Genomic DNA, 20,014 nt, shown 5'->3' on the forward strand with positions numbered 1-20,014 from the left:
GGAACAGAAAGAGGGTAGGGGGAGACAAAAAGAAGGAATATTGTGAGGAGAGGAGATGGTGGGAAAAGAGGAGATTGAGGAGAATGAGGATGGGGCAGGAGCGATGGAGGAAAGGGAGATTGGGAATTCAAGAGGTGATGTTGGTGAGAATGGAGCAGAAAGGCCAAGGAAAAGACAGAAAGGAGAAATTTGGGATGACACAGAGAAGGAATATTAGAGAAGTTACAGGGAAAGAGCATTGGGGAGAAGACACCAAGAAGGGTCAAGGATATTGAGGTAGAAGGAAGAGAAGAGAGAGGAGATAGAGGCGAAAAGGTGGGGAGACAGGGAAAGTGTGGGAGAACAGGGGAGAGGGGAAGGAGGTGGGAAATGTCACAGGGGCCTCCTGCTGGCAGGGCTGGGTGGGCTGGAGAGGGGCTGGGGAGGTGGCCAGTTACCTGTGGTCCTAGCCCCCTACTGTTGAGTGAGGAGATTCAAATTAAAGCTAAAGGGGCACCCAATCAGTCAGAGGCTACTGGGAGACCCATGGTGCAGTAAAGTGGGGGAAGGGCACATATGGGGCTCTCCTCCGGGGTTCTGCCACTAGCTCTGACAGGGAACTGACTCTTCCCAAGGGAGGAAGAGAGAGGGGATCAGCAACCCCATCAGCTCCTCTCCTTTCCCCTCCACCCTTACCACAACTTCCACCCCTTTCTGACCAACCCACTCCCGCCTGCAGCCCCAAACAGCCCACCAGAATGACTTGAAGAGATGGGGCTGAAAAGGATTTCTGGACACCTAGAGGCCTGACCCTCTCTAGAGTGACAGCTCAGGTAATGTGTCCTAGCTGGCCCAGCGCCACCTACGACGTTCCAGAGAAGCTGGTGAGGGAAGTCTTCCATCCTCTAAGCTACAGCTCAGGCCCCTCACATTGGGCCTCCGGTCAGGAAAAGAGAAGATTACTTATCTGCAGTCTCCGGGGTCAAGGACGAAGGAGGAGGGCCTTGCAAAGTGATGGCAGAAATGGGGTGGTGCCCAGGGCTTGAGTGGGCGGGTCTAAACCTGGTATGGGCGGGGCTGGAGGGAGAGCCGATGCCTGCTTTGCGAACAGGTGGAAGCGGAGATCTGGGATTGGACGAGGCTGAAAAGGGTGGAGCCTATGCCTTCTGTAGGCGAGGAGTAAGCGCTGCGTGGATGGGCCTTTAAAGGGAAGGGTTCATACCTGGTGCACGCGGGGCTTGAGGCATGAAGCCTAGGCCCGGTGCCGGCTTGACAGGGGTGTGGCTGTCAGAGGCCAGGAACCGAAATGAGCTAAAACAGGTGAGGCTTAGGCCTTGTCTGGCGGACCTTGAAAGGGGAAAGCCTAGACCTATGTGGGCAAGTGGAGGGGGCAAGGCTGTAAGAGGAGGTTCTGGTTGGATCCGGGAGGCATGGGTGGGGTCTAGACGTGGCACGGGAAGGTCCTGGAAAGGCTGGGGCCTAAATCAGGAGCAGGTGAGCCGGAAAGGGGCGGGGCCCAAGCTAGGCGTAGCTAGGTTTGAAATTGGGGCGGGGTTCTGTGGCGCGGGACCAAGGGGACGCTCACCGGAGACCTGGAAGACGCAGGTAGCCGAGCCTACGTCGTTGGAGACGCTGCACTCATAGCTGCCACTGCTGTCTCGAGTGACGGCGTCGAGGCGAATCTCGGAGTGGTCGGGGGCTTCGGCGGCGATGGGGACGGCAGGCGGCGGAGGCAGCAGCTGCCCTTTGAAGCGCCACACAGCCGAGGCGATGCGCTGGGGGCTGCCTCGAAGCAGCGAGCAGCGCAGGAGCACGGGCCGGCCCAGCGCCTGGCGGACATCCTGGGAGCTGGGCTCCACCTCCGGCGGGACTGGGGGTGGGGACGGCGGTCAGCGGGGCCTGTCCTCACGGACTGGAGTCCGAGGAGCGGCCCCATGGGGAGGCGACGCACACGCGCCTACTCCCGCGCCCCCCAGCCGGGAAGTTTCAGGGCGGAAACACTCTAGCAACATACTCACACTATAGCCACGCTCATACCTCCTCGATCTGTAGATATCTACCCCTTCCCGCCATAATCTCCAGCGTTGCTCCCAGACTGGGCCTGCATTCACGCCTCAAACGGCCCCGTTCCCTCCCCCCAACGAAAAGCAGCATATCGTCGGGATTTAGAGCATGATCCCGGAACTAGATGGCTTAAGTTCAAATCCCAGCCCTGCCTCTAACTAGCTGTGAGATCTTAGGCAAGTTACTTAACCTTTGTGTGACTCGTTTTCCCTCTTTTTAAAGTAGGGGAATAATAGATTCTATATATAGGGCTGTGGAGGGCTGAGTTAGTGCATTAAAACACTTAGAGCAGTGCTTTTGGCAGGTAATGAGTTAACTCTCATTACACTATCAGACGCAGTGTTCCCTTGAAGGTCCTTCCTCCTTCAAATTCCCATTTCCACCTGTCAAAATCAGTTATTTGCTCACTGGGTCCCTGGGAATGAAGGTGGGGAGACACGAAGTAGAAGTGCGGCAAGGGTCATGGACCTCCATGTCAGAGCACGGGGTCAAGGACGGTTTAAGGGTATCAGTAGTAGACGGAGCTTGGTTGGCCCAGAGTGGTGAAGGGGTGAAGCGGAGGCAGGCCTGACTGGAAACCAGGAGGGACAGCTCGGACGGTGGTCCGGGTGAGGCGGAGGGACTCACACTGCACATTCAGCTGCACCTGGGCCTCGCGGGGGCGCACGTTGAAGCCATTATAGCGAGCCGTCTGGCAGCGGTAGGTCCCACTCATGTCGCGGCTCACACGCTCCAGTCGCAGCTTTCCGTCCGAGGTCTCCTCCAGGAGCAGCCCCGAGGGCAGCAGCGCAGCCTCCTTGTCCACGCGGGACCAAAGCACAGGCGGCCGCGGCTTGCCCCGCACCTCGCACTGCAGCTCGGCCGGTGAGCCCTCACGCACCGTCACCACCGCCCTGCCCTTGGGCACGCTGATGGTGGGCGGTACTGCGGGGCAGAGGAGAGGTAGGAGCGGGGTTTGAGCTCCACCACCCAACCTTGCCCCCTGGGCCTCTGATCTGGAGCTTCTGCTTCCCTCCCCGTGGGTGCAAGCCTCCCTTCCGCATCCCAGATCATCCATAGATCCCGCAGTATCTCCAGAGGGGAACACCCCTCCCCACATTCTCTCCACTTCCTGAGTCTCTGCCTCAAGGTCTCCCAGCTCAGAAAGAGAACTGAAGTCGTCCAAGCCTACTCCTTCTATTCCTGTACCCCAACATTACTAAGCTTTCGGGATTCCACCTTTCGTTTATTTTATTCCACCTTTTAGACAGTTCTGCTAAATATCTTCTCCCTCCATCCCCTCTCTCCTGTCCACTGGCCCTGCTCTAGTTAAAGCTTCCGTCTTCTCTTTCTCTATCACAGATTAGTAGGCTGTCCCCCAACATTCTTACCCTCTTCTAAAGCAATAGAATATCTGGGCGTTAGCAGGGCACACAGCCAGAATAAAGACTGTATTTCCCAGCTGCCTTGTGGCTAGCTGTGGCCATGTGACTAAATTCTGGCCAATGAGATACAGGTCATTAAAGGGAGAGATGGTGCCCGTCTTCTACTCCTCCTTCCCTGCAAGCTGGAATGCAGATTGATGGCTGCAGCTCGCACTGCCATTGTGGACAAGGTGGCCCATGCTAAGGATAACTGAACAGCAACACAAGACGGGGCCTGGGCCTCTGAGGACTTGGTGGAGCAGAGTCACTATTCCAGCCTGGACTGCTCACTTTTACACGAAGAAAAAATATACAACTAGCTCATTTAAGCCAGTAGTGTTTAGAGATTTTCTGTTATTCACAGCCAAACCCAATCCAACCCAATATATCACCCAAATGAAGGGTCTTTTAAAGACTTCCATGAGTCCCATCCCACATCATATCAAGCAAATTAAAATGTCTACATTAAATATAAATTGTAAATAACTCTACATGCAAGCTGAAGTCCAATTATCTAGTTAGCATAATTTATATTCTGTAAACATTTATACATTTCTTGACTTTAATTCTGCAATTTTCTCTGTATTGAAACCAATTAATTAATTTTTCCAGGTCTAAACTATTTCCAAAGACCCTTAAAAAGCTTCCATGCCCTAGGCATCAAGCTTATGAGTCAAATGCAGGAAATGGCCTTGTACCCTATTGATTTCCCTGTTTCTAAAACATCCCAGCTCTCAACCCATCTGTGCCTCCACAGGCTAAAGGGCTATACCCCTCCTTTGAGGCCATACTGCCCTCAGGTTAAAGCTCAAACTCCTTGGTTCTGCTGACAAGGTCCTCATGATCTGGCCTATGCCATCCCTCAGCCTCACCTTCCATTTCCCATCCTGTGTCCCAGCTGTGGGATCCACTTGCAAGGAACATACTTCCTAGACATGACAAGTCGCATACTCCTTGGAGGGTCCCTGCTCCTCCTCTCCTGGGCTTGTTCCCCTACCTAGCAAATGCTCACATGGGACATGACTCCTCTGAGAAGCCTTCCCTGACGACCCCAGGCAGCCTGGTACTCTTCTCGTATCTCCAGGATGCTCTGCAGATCCCACCTGTAGCTCTTGAGTCTTATCTAAGGTTTGCCCTTCCTTTTCCAGTGCCTTACCTGATACTTCCACAATAGGTCTATCTCCCTGACTAGGCAATGAGCTCTGAGGGTAGGGCAGTGGTGTTTGTGTTTCGGTCCCCAGCTCCACACCCAATTTTCAAAATGGATTTGTGGAATCTGTGGAGGCCTGGTCCACTCCCAAAGCCCAGCTCAGGTCAGTCTTCTTCTGGAAGTCTTTCCTGACCCCTCCAGCTTCACCTAGCCTCTCCCTGCTAAGATGTCAGGATGGGAAGGGCCTCCAAGGCCATCTGGTTCAACGTCTCACAGAAGAGAGACTGAGGCTCAGAGAGTCAAAGAGGTTTAGCCAAAGTCAGCCAACAGCTCAGTGCAAGATACTGGGGGCTGGAGATGAGATTCTTGAGACCCTCTCCAAAGTCATTCTCTCCAAACTCTTGTCATTCTCAAAGTATAAATGCTTCAGAGGTGGCTGAGAGCAGGCTCTGAAGTCAGACCGCATGGGTTCAAATCCTAGCTCCACCACTTACTGATGTGTTACCTTAGGTAAGTTTCTTAAACTCTCTGAGCCTAAGTTTCTTCATCTCTAAAAACTCAAGATAAATCATCTAACCCATAAGGCAAATCATGAAGGTGAATGAGATCAATATAAAACCATCAGAACACATAGTAAGTACTCAGTAAATGTTGGCCATTATTTCATTGTTATCTATTATTATTGGAATAAAGAGCAAAATCCCCTGCAAAATCTGGCCCCTGTCAACCTCTCTACTCTCACCTCACTCCATTCTCCCAGCTACACTCTCCTTCTTTCAGTGCTCCAAACAGTCCATGCACTTTCCTGCCTCAGTGCCTTTGTACATGCTGATTTCTTGGCCTGTCTTGCCTCTCTTCCACCCTCCCTTGCACTACTTTGCCTACTAAAATCCTGCCCCTCCCTCAGATCTCAAATCAAACATTCTGTCTTAGGTAACTCTTTCCTGTTTCTCATGAATCACAGTTTGCAGTGATATAATTACTTGTGGGATGATCTGAAAAATATTTGCCTCCTACTAAGTTCAATGAAGGCAGAGCCTGTTTTGCCCACCATTTTACTCCAGTGCCTAGCACGATGCCTGGCATACAACAAATGTTTAATAAGTGCATGTGGCATGAACAAATGGTATCCTCCTCACTGTGGCCTCTCTTTCCCAGCTGCTGCCCCCACCTCCCCTCTGTGGGTCTCTCCAGCCCCCTCACACTTCCCTGTTGCCCCTCCAGTTGCCCACCTGTCTCAGAGGAGATGTTGACCTCGACACTCAAGTCAGGCACAGGTGCCCCCGGGAAGGAAGCCACGCACAGGTATGTGCCATAGTCGCTGAAGTGTAGGTCGATGAGTTCTAGGCTGCTGGTGACGGCGGGCAACTCAGGGTCATTGCGGGTTACCAGCAGCCTCTTGGACATGCGTGCTGGCTTGCCATTCTTGAACCACTGGTAGGTCACCTTGTCCTGGGGCACTGCATCCACATGGCATGATAGCTTCAGGTCCTGGCCCAGCTGTATGTTCTCACTCTCTTTGATCACATCTGGGGTGATCTGGAATGTGGCATTCTTCATAGCTATGGGTGGGTGGGGAGGAAAGGGTGGTTTGAGGCTGGCCCAAAGCCAGGGTTCTATGTCCCACCCCCACCCCCCCAACCAGATGGAGCTTCTCCCCTCTAACTGGCCCTCCTGGAAGTTGGGGGCTACAACCCCCACTCCCAGGAGAATTCATCACTTTTCTCTGCTTGAAAATTGTTCCGCTTGCTCATATATGTTTCAGAAAGTTCAAAAAGAGCTCACTGTAGAAAAGTGGATGTAGTAATCATTATAGCCACTGTTGACTGAGCATACACTATGTGAGAGGCCTGCTCTAAGCACTTTATGTGGGTTTCCTCATTTAGCCCATCCCACAATCTTTGTGGGAGGCACCTTGTTGTCCCTGTTGTACAAAGGTGGGAACAGAGGCTCAGATAGTTTAATTCACTTGCCCAAAGAAGTAAATAGCCAACCTTGAACTCACACTCAGAGCCTGCGTTCTTAATTACTATACTGCTTTATTTTTATTATTGTTTTAGACCCTGAATATACAAAATACAAATTTTGGAAGAATGCACCAGAATGTCATAGTGGTCCTATCTACAGAGCGGGACAGAGGGGAATTGAGGGGAAATTTTTAACTTGCTCTTTTGTGCTATTTAACTCTTTGCAACAAGTTTGTATCATCAAAAAACATCAATACAATCATTTTACATGCAACTACAGAAAAATACAGAGTTTGGAAAGAAAAAGGTCTGGCCTCTTTTAAAAATCTGAATATTGTCTGATGTATGCCAAGAGTTAGACAGAATTCTTAATATTAGGTGCTCACTGGATAGGACTCTGGTACAACAACCATAAATCAGGACTGATCTGAACAAAGTGGTTACGTGTCACCTTAAGAGGCGATTGCAAGTATTTGATGAAAATCGCAATCTTATTAATTCAGGTTTTAAAGGCCAGATGGAATCAGGTGGAGAAAAACAATCTTCTGATGGGAAAAGTATCATCAAAGGAAAAAGTAATAATCAGATAGCCACAGTTTGACTATTATCTTTCTCTCTGCTTAATCAGAATTAAGCCAAAAGTCATAGATAGCTAGCTTCTTTTTGGGAGGAGAGTCAGGGAGAGCACTAGTGAGAGATGAACAAAGAAGAGTGTTCATTTTTTCAGAAGTCCCTCAGTTGAATTTGACAGAAGCTGTACTTTACTTTCAAGTGCTAAAGAGCTGGAAACAAGCCTGGATCTTTTAAAAAAAATTCTTCAAAAACAAATTTTAAAACAACCTAAAGCTGCACAAGCAGAAGGATTTAAAGTTTTCTCCTTAAAGCAGAGCAGCAAAAATCAATATCTTATCAAGCAGCTAATGACAATTACTGAGGCTGAAGTTTAGTAAGAAAAGTATTTGTACGTTTTTAGATTGTGCAGCCTCAGTTTCCCAATCTAAAACAAATGTGGGTAATCAATATCAGCTCTTCCTACTTTTTGAATTGTTGAGGTGACATTTGAAAATGTAGATTGTAAACTGTAGATAAAACTCTATACAAATTTTAGTCCTGCCATCTGCTGGCAGAGACCTGAATTGCAGGGAAATCAAAGCTCTGGAACCTGCCTCCTCAGCCTCTCTCTCCTACCAAGGGGAAGGAGACAGGTCCCTTTCAGTTCCTAAGGGGCAGGGACCCTGTCTGCTTCCCGAGGTCCCTCCCACCCCTCCAGAGCCACGTACATCGCACCAGGAGGTTGACGGTCTTCTTAGCAGGATTGCCCACATTGTTGGTGGCTGTGCAGTTGTAGTAGCCAGAGTCTCGGGCCTGCACTGAAGGGATGCTGAGGGTGCCACCCTGGGCCAGAGCACCCAGGGGCAGTGGGCCTGGTCCATGGGACCACTGCAGCTGGGGCAGGGGATCACCGCCTGTCAGCAGACACTGTACCGTCACATTCTCCCCAGGGTTCACCACCAGAGTTTCGTTCACAGACAGCTTCAAGGCTGGTGGTGCTAGGAGGACAAGGAGGTGGGGTCTTAGGGGACTGTGAGGTAGGGCTGGATGCTGGGGAGAAGAAGCAGGGAGGGAAACCATGGAGGGCTGGGGAAGGCCTGCAGGGAGAAGGGAGGGAACACACGGAAGAGAGGAGGGGACACACTCATGGTGATGTGCCTGGGGTCTGTGTAGGGTAGGCACCATCTCCTGGTTAGGGACTCAGCCCAGATGGGCAAGGGGATGGGAGGGGAAGTGCCTGTACCCGTGGTGTTGGTGAGCTGGAAGGTGACGGCCTTGTCTGGAATGCCGCACACGTTGCGTACAGACACCTGGCAGGTGTAGCTGGCATAGTCCTGGGGCCGCAGGTTCTTCAGCTTCAAGACCTTGGTCTCCCCCTGGGCAGCAGTGGACCACTGGGGTGAGGAGCCTGCTTGAGCCTCCAGGGGTCTCATACACATTCACCAAGCACCAGAGCAAATTCCTATTCTAGTTCCCAACTTTCCCAACCTCCATACCATTTATCCCCAGAGACACAGAGCCTTGGGTGGGGAAGGTACCACACTCCCCATGCCCTGGACTTCCACGGGTCTGAGGGAGTCCTGGTACACACTGGCCAGGATGAGGCCTCAGCTGCCCCACTCTGGGAAATGGAAGGATAAGGAGGGAATCCTGCTTTGTCTTACAACCCATACAAACATAGGGCTGGGCCCACAGGCCATGGCCACGGCCACATATGGAGTTCTGACAGCCACCTAGGAAAGCTGCCTCTGAAAGTCCTCCCTGGCAGGATGGCTTCATCACCATCTCCTGGGACTGTAGGAGACCTGTGGGAAGTGAGTCATCTCTCTACCCCAACTCCTGCTCTGCCTGCCCATGAGTTCCCAAGACCCAGCCAGCCAGCAGCAGGCAGGGATGATTTGTCTGCCCCTAGGGGGTGCCTTTCCCAACTGGCAATGTTCTTAGAGGACATGTTGCTTGAGGATTCTCTTGTCCTCACCATTGCTCCCTGACCTTTCTGTCCCGATTTGGTCTGCTCCAGGTTGTCTGAAGCCCAATTAGAATGCATGCTTCTGATGTCAGAAGAAAACTGTTGGAGTCAGGGCAGTCCCTGGAACTCCAGACAGTGAGGACTCACACCCCACCCCCAGAACCCTGCCTTGTAGGGTGCAGGAGGAGGAGTGTGGGGTGAGCCATGAGACCGGGCCAGCTGCCGCCTGTCCTGACCTGGGTGTAGAGGGGCTCGTAGATGTCGACCCCATTGTCCTGGCTGTGAGACAGGGTGTCAGAGCCCCGCTTCCAGATGAAGCGGGCAGGTGGGTTGGAGTTGACAGTACAGCGCAGGAACACCGTCTTCTCCTGGTAGAAGTTGCCTCGAACATCGCTCACCGTCTGGTGCACCGTCAGCATTGGCTCGTCCAGGTCTGCAAGGGCACAGCCCTAATGGAATCAGAGCTGGGTAATCCCAAGATGCGGGGCTTGGGCCCCTGGCAGCCCTCAGGGAAAGTTAAGTCACCCTCATGGGATGCTTCCAGAGAGCCTCCCTGCCCTGCAAGCTTGACCAACCTGTCAGAAGCAGAGGACTGGACTTGATGGCTTCTCAGCTGTCCCTCCCCAAGGACCTGCATGGAGGGTGGGGGATGTCTATCTGCACCCTCCTATCATGGGATGGAGGAAGCAGCTGCAGACTGGAAATTAGGAAAACTTGGTTCAAATCCCAGGTTAGCTGTTAATTTGTAGCATGACCTGCCCAAATCCCTTCTCTCTCTGGGCCTGTTTCCTCACTGGTAAATTGAACTAGACTGGTGGTTCTCACTCCTGTGTGCACAATAGAATCACATGGAGATTTTCTTTTTAATACTGATGCCCGGCAGAGCTCACTGATGGTGTCAGAAGTCAGAAGAGTGATTACCTCTAAGATTATTGACTGGGAGAGGGCATGAAGGAACTTTCTAGGGTCCTTTCTAGGAAATGCTCTTGAACTGAATGGTGTTTACACATGCACATATATACGCAAGAATTCATTGAAATGTACATGGGATTAGTGCACTCTATTGGGTGTAGTTTAATACTCAACTTTTAAAAAATGTTTAAGAAAAAAATCCTGATGTCAGGCCCCCACCCCCAATCAATTACATCAGAATCTCTGGAAGGAGGACCCACACATTATTATTTTTTTTTAAAGATCCCCTTGAGAGTCTAATGTGCAGCCAGGGTTGTGAATCAAAGGCAGCAACATTCCACAGCCTAACATCCAGTCATTCTGTCCTCCTTCCACAGCTCACTATGATAGAAGTCATAACCAAGGCCATGGGCAAAGGCAGGGTATTGGTGAAGCCCAAACTATGCCTGCCAGCTGCTTTCAGCTGCACTAATTTGAGAAACAACCCTCAGCCCCAGGGTCTGGCAGGTCCCTGGGTGGCTGATGGGAGATAGCAGAGAGGACCTGAGGTTCCATTGCTCAAGGTCCCATTTGGGAGCAGGGGTATATTTAATGGGTAGGTTCATTGTAGATATTAAGATGGTGGCAGACAGGCCATTGGGCCTGGTGCCACAGTTTCTGAGTACCTACATCAGTCTGGGTGGGCACAGAGGTGGTGGCAAGCAGGGAGATAGCCTCTTGGGGATCAAGGGGATGGATGTCCATGGAGGAGAGGGAGGGACTGGGGTCTTCTCATTCAGCCACCAGCAAGGACTGAGGGGTGCCTGGTCCTGCAAGTGTTGGGGTAGGGAAGTTTCAGGTCTGCCCTGGGACAAAAACAGAGACATGAGGTTCTGTGGGAAGGACACTGGACCATAGTCAAAAGTCTATGCAATGAGCAAGTCACAAGATCTTGGTCTCAGCTTCTTCATCTGTGGAATGGGTATAATCCAACCTGTCCTGCCCTCTCTGACCGCTTTACAGGGATGCTGCAAGGTTCATACGGGATTACAGGTGGGAATGTGTGGGTGGTATGGGGTAGTGCACATCAAAGGAACACCAGAGATGCCCTTCTCTGACCTGGAAGAGAGAAAGTTTGTACTGTTGTTCTCCATGGAGGTATCGCTTTTCCATCCTCCTCCTCACTCCTCCTTCCCAGCCTGAGCCCTCAGGGTCAAGACTCTGGCCCCGGGACAGAGAAGGGGAACTCCAACTCACACTGCACGTCCACCCGGATGGACTTGATGGCCGGCACACCCACACCGTTCTCGGCCTTGCAGTAGTAGCGGCCGCCCTGTGTGCGCGCAATGCGTTCGATGCGTAGTGTCTCATTGAACACCGATGTCTCCTGGAACTTGTCCGATGCGCTGCCTGCCGTCTTGGTCCACCGCACCTGGGCAGGCCGGGCAGGTCAGAGTTACAGTGCCCGCAGTGAGGGAGGGAGGCTCCAGGCTGAACACCCTGCAGCTGTGTCTCCTTGCCCACCCCCATACTTTTCCACCAGCACACACAGGGCATACACAGGCCTGGGAAATTAACTCAAATAGCCTCATGTGAATGCACACTGGAAGTAGGACCTCTCAGTAAACAGCCCAATGAATCCGGTCAGATGGAGGAGGCTTTGAAAAAGACAGTATGTACAGTCATTAAGGGCATGGATTTGTGGGCAAGTTACCCACCCTCTCCTGCCTTCCTTTCCTTATCTGTAAAATGGAAATAATACTCCCTTCCTACGCTTACTGGGAAGACTAAATGAGGATATAGTTTGTGCCTGGAAGACCAAGAATTTGAGTAAATTTTTGTTTTTCTACTTACTAGCTTGGTGGCCCTGGGTAGGTAACTCATCTCCTAGCTTCAGACTTCTTATCTGTGAAAGAGGTCTATGTGATAGTCAGCCTCCACCATGGCCCCCAGTGGTCCCTGCCTCCTGGTATTCACACCTTCCTGTATCCCTCCCACTTTATACCAGGGATGATCTCTGTGATCAATAGAGTTAGGCAGGAGTGATGGTGTATCCTTTCAAGATCAGGTTATAAAGACAATGATTTCCATCTTGGTTGCTCTCCCAGATCACTTGCTCTGGGGAAAGCCATCTCTCATGTCATGAACAGCCCTATGGAGAGAGCCACAGGGGCAGAACAGAAGCCTCATGCCAACAGCCATGGGAGTTAGCTTGGAAGTGGACCCTCCAGCCCCAGTTAGTCCTCAAATAACTGCAGCCTCCTGAGAGACCCTGAGCCAGAACTAGCCCACTAAGCAGCTCCAGGATTCCTGTACTATAGGAACTGTGAGATGGTAGGTGTGTGTTGCTTTAAGCCCCTAAGTTTTGGGGCATTTGATAACTATAGCTATTATATAGCATAAAACCCACTTTGCAGGGTCACTGTTAGGTTTAGAAAGAATGTACATAAAACACCTAAGTGTGGCACCTGATATACATCAGTCACTCAAGAAATTTGTGTTACTATTAACATTGCCTTATATTATGGGAAAACATCAAGGCTCAAACAAGAAACTGGAGCTACGACTCAAAGTACCAGAGGTTTAAGAAAAACTTATCAGTTCCAGATTATTAAATTGTAAGGATTGGAGGATAAGGTAGGGAAGCTTCCATCTTAAAAGTTGGGGAGGATTGCTGACTACTGACATAGGGCAAGGCCCCTGATCTTGGTAAATAGGTCAGGGCACAGGCCATAAAAACAACAAGGCTGGGAGATGTGGGTGAAAGAACAACCTTCTCATGCAGGGAGGGACCACTGCAGGCCTTTCTGTTGCTGTCATCCCCTTACCACCCTCAACTCTACCCTCATGGACCCAGGGGTTACAAAACTTCAAGAAGACTACATGTGGTTTCAGGCCATTCAGATGTAGATCAGAGGGTGCTTTGGAGAAAGAATGAGACCATGAAAATATGTTTTCTTTTTGTACTTAACATTTTGCTGTTTTATCGTGATTTACCTAGATGGGGTTTGTTTACAAACTGCTTAGGACTCGGTTTATTTTGTTCATCTGAGGGTTCGCACTACTCTCTAATTCTACAAAATTTTCTACCTTTATGTCTTTAAATATTGCCTCCTCTCAGTTTTTTCTAGTCCTTCTGTAATGCCTTGGTGTATGCTATAGCTTCTCATTCTGTCACGTCTCCCAGCTTCCTTTTCACATTTTCCTTTCCTTTGTCTTCTCCAGACTGTGTTTAGCTGATTTCCTCAGATCTGTCATCCAGTTCACCAGTTTTCTCTTTAGCTATTTCTATGGTATGGAGGCCAATTTTTCCAGAGACTCTATTATTTTTATTTCTAGGATTTCTATTTGCTTTTTTTCCATATCTTAACTGCTCAGGTTTTATAATCTCCTGTCTTATGGATTCCATTCCTTCCATTAATCTTTAGACATTTAAACATATCTGCTTGTCCCAAGGCCAAACCTACCAAAGCTGCCCCTGTTCCTAAAATTATCCCAAAAAGAGGATTTTGCAATCACTGTGCCTCCTGGGAGCCAATCAAAAACCTTTCTGCTGCTCCTAAAGTTCACAGCAACTTGCCAGCAAATTTCCCTCATCCCTCCAGCCCATCCTCCTGCCTCTTCCCATCAGCTCTCAGTGATAACCAGCCAACACTTCCTGCCTGAACCATACACTTGGTCTGGGACAAAATTCCCCTGGCATTTCCAGATACTCATCTTCTGCTACTTTCTAATAGATTTGAGTCTCTTAACCTCAAAAGTGTGGGGCTTGCCAACTGAAAGCCTGAAGTAGAGACTGTATTATATGTTATTGGTAACTCCTCAGGCCCCTAACCCAAAGACAGATACAATGGGAGGAAGTGTGCTAAGCTGCAGAGAACACTGGTTCTGGATTCAAATTCTGCTTCCAGCCTCACAAGAGCTGGGTGACCTTAGGAGTTTACCCAACCTCCCTGAGCCTAAATTTCCTCAACTAAAATAGAAGGCCCTAATGCCTTCCTCGCAGCATCATTGGGAGGCTCCAAAGAGAAAACATTGGAGACGGTACCTAGCATAGTGCTTGGCACAGGGTCTGCCCTCAAACAGTGGTTGAAGGTATATCTGAGGGAGTGTCTGCTCAGTAGGGAATGGAGTGGAACTGAACAACTGACATTCAGTTTTTGCCCTCAGCCATCAGTGTTTTCAGGTGAATAAGCCCACAGCCTCTAGCCCTTCCCCTACAGTGTTTATTTCCAGCTATTTCCTCAGCCCCAGGCTCCTGTCTTCTTTTAACATGCCATTGTCCCCAGCTCCTACTGCCTCTTCTGATCCCAGAGTGGGATGGAGAGTGAGGAAGTGAAGCCAGGGTAGGGGCTTACCTGGGGCCGAGGGTGCCCAGTGACAAGGCACTGCAGCACAAGGGTGTCCCCCTCTCGGATGGTGTAGACACGCTCACTGATGTTATCTTCTTTCACCACACACGCCTGGCCTGCATGCACGATCTGAGCCTGGGCTGGAGCTGGTGGGAAAGGGGGAGGTTTAGACAAGAGGCACCTAGGCCAGAGGGGGTCTAAGGCTTCCTCCTGAGTGTGTCAGCGGGAGAGGTCAGCCCAGACCTCCCTAGGCCATCCCATGGGGACTGATCCCATTGAGCTCAAGAAAGACTCCTCCCAGGGCCCCAGGCCAGAACTGGAAGGGCCAGGGTCTCAGGAAAGGACCAATTCCTTGCCATCCCAACACCCTTGCAAGAGATCTATACTCTTCAATGAACTGAGGATTGTGAGGAGGCTTTGTAATCTGTACAGATTGGTTATTACTCAGTGAGCATCACTATCTTAGCAGCCCCCTGTCACAGAGGCTGCTGGTGCTTTGCCCAGCTCCCCAGATCTGGCAGGTGCCTCCATTCCGAGCTGTTGTGTTAGCTGCTAGGCGCACAGAGCTCACCTTCCCCAAGAAATTGCCCTTAGCCAGTGGGAGCTGCCTGGACCAGACATGCATAGGAGGTCACCCCCTTCCCCAGTACACACACACACCCTCCAATGACCGATGGACACCATGCAGAAGCCCAGCCCTCTTGCCTTAAGATGGGATGATGGTGGTGCTGTTCATACTCCAGAACCCACCCCACCCCTCACTTCCTGGGGAACACGCTGAGTCAAAGTCAACTAAACCACATTTTCACCTGGCTGTTTCCCTTGTCCCTTTACAGTTTGTCCTGAGAGCACTTTCTCAGCAAATCACTTGCCTGAACTCACCCCTACCAATCATCCCAGGCTCTACTTTTAATGAACCTAACTGAGATATCCCCCAGCCTCACTGGCTGCACATTTCCCTTACCCAGAGGCCTGTTTCGTTTCCCTCATTGCTCCCTGAGCCTGCGCCAGCCTCCTCTCCAAGGGACAGAGGATCTCACTGGGGGCCTGGAAGCTCTCACAAGACTTTGGCTCCTCCCTGACTTCTCCAACAGTACCCAGGGCTGAAGTCTGGCCAGGGCTAGGGGACCGGAGGGAGGATATGACTGGGGGGATCCAAAGGGAAAATTATTGAACTGGGAGAGTACACAGCCCTCCTTCAGCGTCTAGCCCCATTGCCCTAAAGGCAAACCAGCCCCCAGCCCCCAGCCCACCAGTATTTGGTTTCTGGGAAGGGTGTCAAGGCCTCCATCACATCTGTCTGCTCACAGTTGAGGGTGGAGAGAGTGGAAGAGAGAGCTAATACAGGGCACAAGGGATACAAGGAGGTAAAAACTGAGTTCTTGCCCTGAAGAGGTGCTCAGAGCTAAGACAAAACCGGTACATAAAATGTATAACTTTCTCCAGAAAGTATCCCATGATTGCTCTGCATCCTCCCTTCTTCTGTATCCATCACTCACCCAGCATAACAACAAAACATCAATTTGTATGTCTACCAAATTCAGGATTCTTGTCTTTCTGCCTACCAAACCATGAGCTTCACCTTGGTACCCCCAACACAAGGCCTTGAGTATAGCGGGTACCCAGTGAACGCTGAATAAATGAACTTATCAGGATATCCCATGGTGAAATTGCTGAGCATCATAAGACAGGTATAGAAGGCCCTAGGGGCTCAGAGGGGAGAGGCATCACCTTCTGCTAGAGGAAGAATCACAGAAGGCTCTATGGAAGAGGCAGCATTTGAACCAGGCCTCAAAGAACAGGGAGGCTTTGTGCGGCTGACAGAGCAGTCTTATATTCTGTATTACCCAGGGCAAACCACTAGTAATCTCTGGACCTTCATTTTATCATCTCTAAAATGGAGAGAATGCTACCAACCTGAGAACTCACAAGAATGGATGTGATAACACAGGATAAATGAGCAGTGCTTAGTAGACCTCTGATGTGTTCCACTGTTGCCACAGGTAGCACCTTAATAGAGTCTCCCCAGCCAACACTGATGGGACAGTCATGAACTAATTACAGAGGCGGGTCCACAGAGGCAGACTGCCTGCAGGTCAAAAAGCTTGTGGGGCAATCATTGGGAGTGATGTAGGCCACGTTTAACCATAAGAATCTCTGCAAACAGCAGCAGGTTCTGCAGACAGTGGCAACTGCCACCAACCCAGAGTCTGAGTGTCCAGTCTGGCTGCCATGGAGGAATGAACCTAGGCTTGTTGTCAGGAGACAAGCTGTGTGACTTTGGACAAGTCAGACTTCATGGGCCTCAGTTTCCCCACCAATAGGAGGGGAGTGGATTAGATAAAACACTGAGGTCTTTATTAACTCATACTTTCTATGGATTTTATAATCAGCTCATAGTCCCTATATAAGAAACAGCCTAGAATCTGGGGAATGGGTCTGAAACTGTCACCACTTGCAATGAAAATGCATTGGAAGAGACGGCCATCTATGGCCATGGTCCCCAAGAAATCTCATTAGGAAACAACAACCCACCAATGCATGATGTGTGTGCCAGGTGCTGATAAGACTAGAAGGCTGCATGGATGTCTGTAAGAGGCCTAGGGTGCCTCTCAACAAGGAAGACATTGATTTAACAGGCTCCAATGGAAGATAAGCTGTAATCGTGGACACTGTGGCTTGCCCGTAGCCAGGCAGGATTGTAATGACAGACGCTTTGGTGACTGATAAGGAATATTGAAAAAGAGCTGGACAGCTGGACCTTCTCAGGGCCTGGCCAGCCAGCCCAAGCCAGAAAAGATAGGGCCTAGCCAGGAGACACAAGGCCTCTGGCTACCTGACAGGTATGCTTCTTCACTGGAGATGGGGCTATGAGTTGGCATCATGGATGATGACATCATTAAGATTATCCAACTCCCTTTATTATCCAACTATTAAGACTATCCAACTCTAAAATGGTAGAAGCACTCTGGAAAAGATTTTGCAGCACCTACTCAGGCTAAACAAGTGTACACCCCATGATGCAAGAATTCCACTCCTGGGTATGTACCCAATAGAAATTGGTGCTTATGACAACCAAACAATAGGTCCAAGAATATTCATAGAAGTTTTATTCATTACAACTAAAAACAAGAAACAAACCGCATGTCCATCAAGAGCCTCATGGGTAAATGAATTCTGGTATATTCATACAATGGAATATTACATAGCAGTGAAAATGAGCTACTGGTAGACGCATGACACCATTGAATCTCACAGCACAATCTGAGTGAAAGAATTCAGACATAAAAAAGGAGATAGTGTATGATTTCAAGTATTTTAAATTCAAAACTAGAAAAACCAATCTTATAGTAACAGTCTAAACAGTGGTTGCCCTTGGGTGCAGGTAGGGGATTATTTACTGGGAGGGGCACAAGAGAATTTCAGGGGAGGATGTGGGATCCCATCTAGTGGAATGGAAATGTTCTTATGAGTGGTGCTTATATGGGTTACACGTAAAAATGCATCAAGTTATTTGCTTAAGATTTTACAGTATCTAAGTTACATTTCAATTAGATAAAAAAGAGCATCCACCTCCCTTTGATGGCGTTTCCCATTGAGGTTATCCAGTTTGCACTGTTAACACCAACCATTACAATGACCCACTCCCTTTACTCTGAGTCCTGCTTGATGAGCCACATCCCGTGGCTGAATTCGTCCAGGTGCAGATTTTCCTTCTGGAGCAAGTGCTGGCCGGTAGCAAAGCACCCAGGTTCCCTTGGCCGAGGCATTCCAATTTGCCGATTACCCCCACTGAGTTTCATTAACAAGAGTTAGCCTGCCCCACTCTGCTTACCCCTGGAATGGCTAAAACTGTGTTTCTGAGGCTGAACCGAGTCACAGGCCCCCAAAGGGGTTCTTTCCCCCTGAATCTTAGTCTCTCACTCCACAAAGCCCAAGAAGGCACTGCCAGCAACAGCATCTTCTGATTCCAAACGCAACCAAGCCAGAGCCTGAGTCAAGAGGCACCACAACATAATCCCTTCATTCAGTCTATCAAACAACAAATGCTTCGAGCCAGCCACTGTGCTGGATGCTAGGGAGAATGTCATGAAAAGCAAACAAGGACCAGCTCTGAAAGAGCATTGTTGGGGAGAAGGATGGCAAGCAAGGAAACAGAAATGAACGGGATGGTTTCAGAGTGTGGTAAGTGCTAAGATGACTCTAAGGCAGGGGGACGTGACAAAAGGAGCAGTGGGCAGAGGAGGGATCTGTCGGAAAAAGCAGACAATCTGGGACTAATTCCTGGGTGACATTGGGTAAGTTACTTAACCTCTCTGAGCCTCAGCCTCTTCATTTGCAAAATGGGAACAATAATGCCTTCTCCCAGGGCTGGTGTGAGGGTTGAATACAATATATGTAAAACATATGGCCAAACAGTATATGTTCTGTCAAGAAACCACAGCTCCTAAGATGATTAAATAGAAGCAAGAGATGGGGACAGGAGACCACCCTCTGTGGCCCCCTCTATATCCCAGGGGTGGAGACACTCAAAGCAGACAGTAAACCGGTAGGGATGCTTCATGAATATGTTCAAAATTCATGTTGAAGGCTGTGCAGGGCTTCAGAGGAGTTGGCGAGGGATGGAGCCCTTTCTGAGCATCCATTTTACTCACCTAGCTTTCAGAAAGTTACTTTGTGAGTTTTGGCAAGTTATTTAAGCCTTAGTTTTCTCATGTGTAAAATGGGGTTGTGGAGAGGAATAAATAGGTAAATTCAGGTAAAGTGTTTAAAACTGTCTGGCACATAGCAAGCCATCTAAGCATGTTGGCCAGCGTTATTATTCTATAAGTGAACCCACACTCCTCTCAAAAAACCCACTTCCCCGGGGGCCTGCAAGGCCTTTGCATGAAAGCATCCTGCCTTATCTGCCACAGATGGTGAGGCCTGATACATTCCTAAGGTCCACTGTACATTTCCAAGCTCCTTGCCTCAGTTCTAAGAGGCAGAAAGGGAAGGTCCCAGTTAGCCTCCTTTGGCAGAAAAGGAAGCTGAGGCCTGTGGAAGGAAATGTCCTGTCCAAGTCACTCACAGACAGAGAACAGTAGCAGAGCTGGGGCTCAAACCCAGGCCTTCCGCCAGTTAGCTTGGAACTCAGGTCATTGTCCACCACAGACTCCCCCACCCCTACATTGTGTCATCTGGAGAGCCTGTCACAATGCAGATTCCCAGGCCCATGCAGCTCTACCAGCCCTGACTCTCCAAGGGCAGGTCTCAGAGGGTGTATTTGTCACAAGCTCCCTGGGAATTTCAGAGGCCCTGCTGGATTTGTTCATCACTGCTTGACACCATGTTGTTGCATAGAAAATAGGACAGGATTTTGGAAGCAACTATGTCTCCCAGCCTCTGGTCTGTGAGACTTTTGCTATTTCACTCTCCAGAGCTCTGTCAACAAACCCCCACGGAAAAGGAAAACAGTGTCTGCCAAACTACGTGCCATAAAGTGCTCATGGATAAGCCAATTAGGGATGCTGCATCTTCTCACTCCTTCTCGGAGTCTCTGCACACAAGAGTATACTTTTAAAGGCTCTGAAAAGTCCTGCAGTAAACACATCTGTGTAACTTGTTTTAATCCAGTGCTTTCCAAATGTATTTGATCATAAAGGCCTTTCTTCACAGAATATAATGGCTGTGGAGTCAAGTAACAT

The 20,014-nt window shown here is 49.7% G+C and overlaps 1 protein-coding gene across 4 annotated transcripts in view; it reads right to left on the reverse strand.

Annotated features, from left to right (window-relative positions):
• The window catches only part of MDGA1 (MAM domain containing glycosylphosphatidylinositol anchor 1), a 56,883-nt gene that overhangs the window by 13,927 nt on the left and 22,942 nt on the right, over positions 1-20,014 (reverse strand). For 3 of the 4 annotated variants that reach the window (XM_032462986.1, XM_032462987.1, XM_006173283.3), the window contains exons 2-9: positions 14,334-14,473; positions 11,233-11,407; positions 9,321-9,517; positions 8,359-8,491; positions 7,844-8,113; positions 5,829-6,158; positions 2,671-2,967; positions 1,565-1,849 (exon numbers count right to left, since the gene is read on the reverse strand). In XM_032462986.1, coding sequence (XP_032318877.1) covers positions 1,565-1,849; positions 2,671-2,967; positions 5,829-6,158; positions 7,844-8,113; positions 8,359-8,491; positions 9,321-9,517; positions 11,233-11,407; positions 14,334-14,473 — 1,827 coding nt within the window. Of the gene's footprint in view, positions 1-1,564; positions 1,850-2,670; positions 2,968-5,828; positions 6,159-7,843; positions 8,114-8,358; positions 8,492-9,320; positions 9,518-9,659; positions 10,174-11,232; positions 11,408-14,333; positions 14,474-20,014 lie in introns of those variants that run through there. The other variant, XM_032462989.1, reaches the window with a different exon arrangement.

This window comes from Camelus ferus, chromosome 20, assembly GCF_009834535.1.
Source record: "Camelus ferus isolate YT-003-E chromosome 20, BCGSAC_Cfer_1.0, whole genome shotgun sequence".
In the NCBI taxonomy this organism is placed as follows: Eukaryota; Metazoa; Chordata; class Mammalia; order Artiodactyla; family Camelidae; genus Camelus; species Camelus ferus.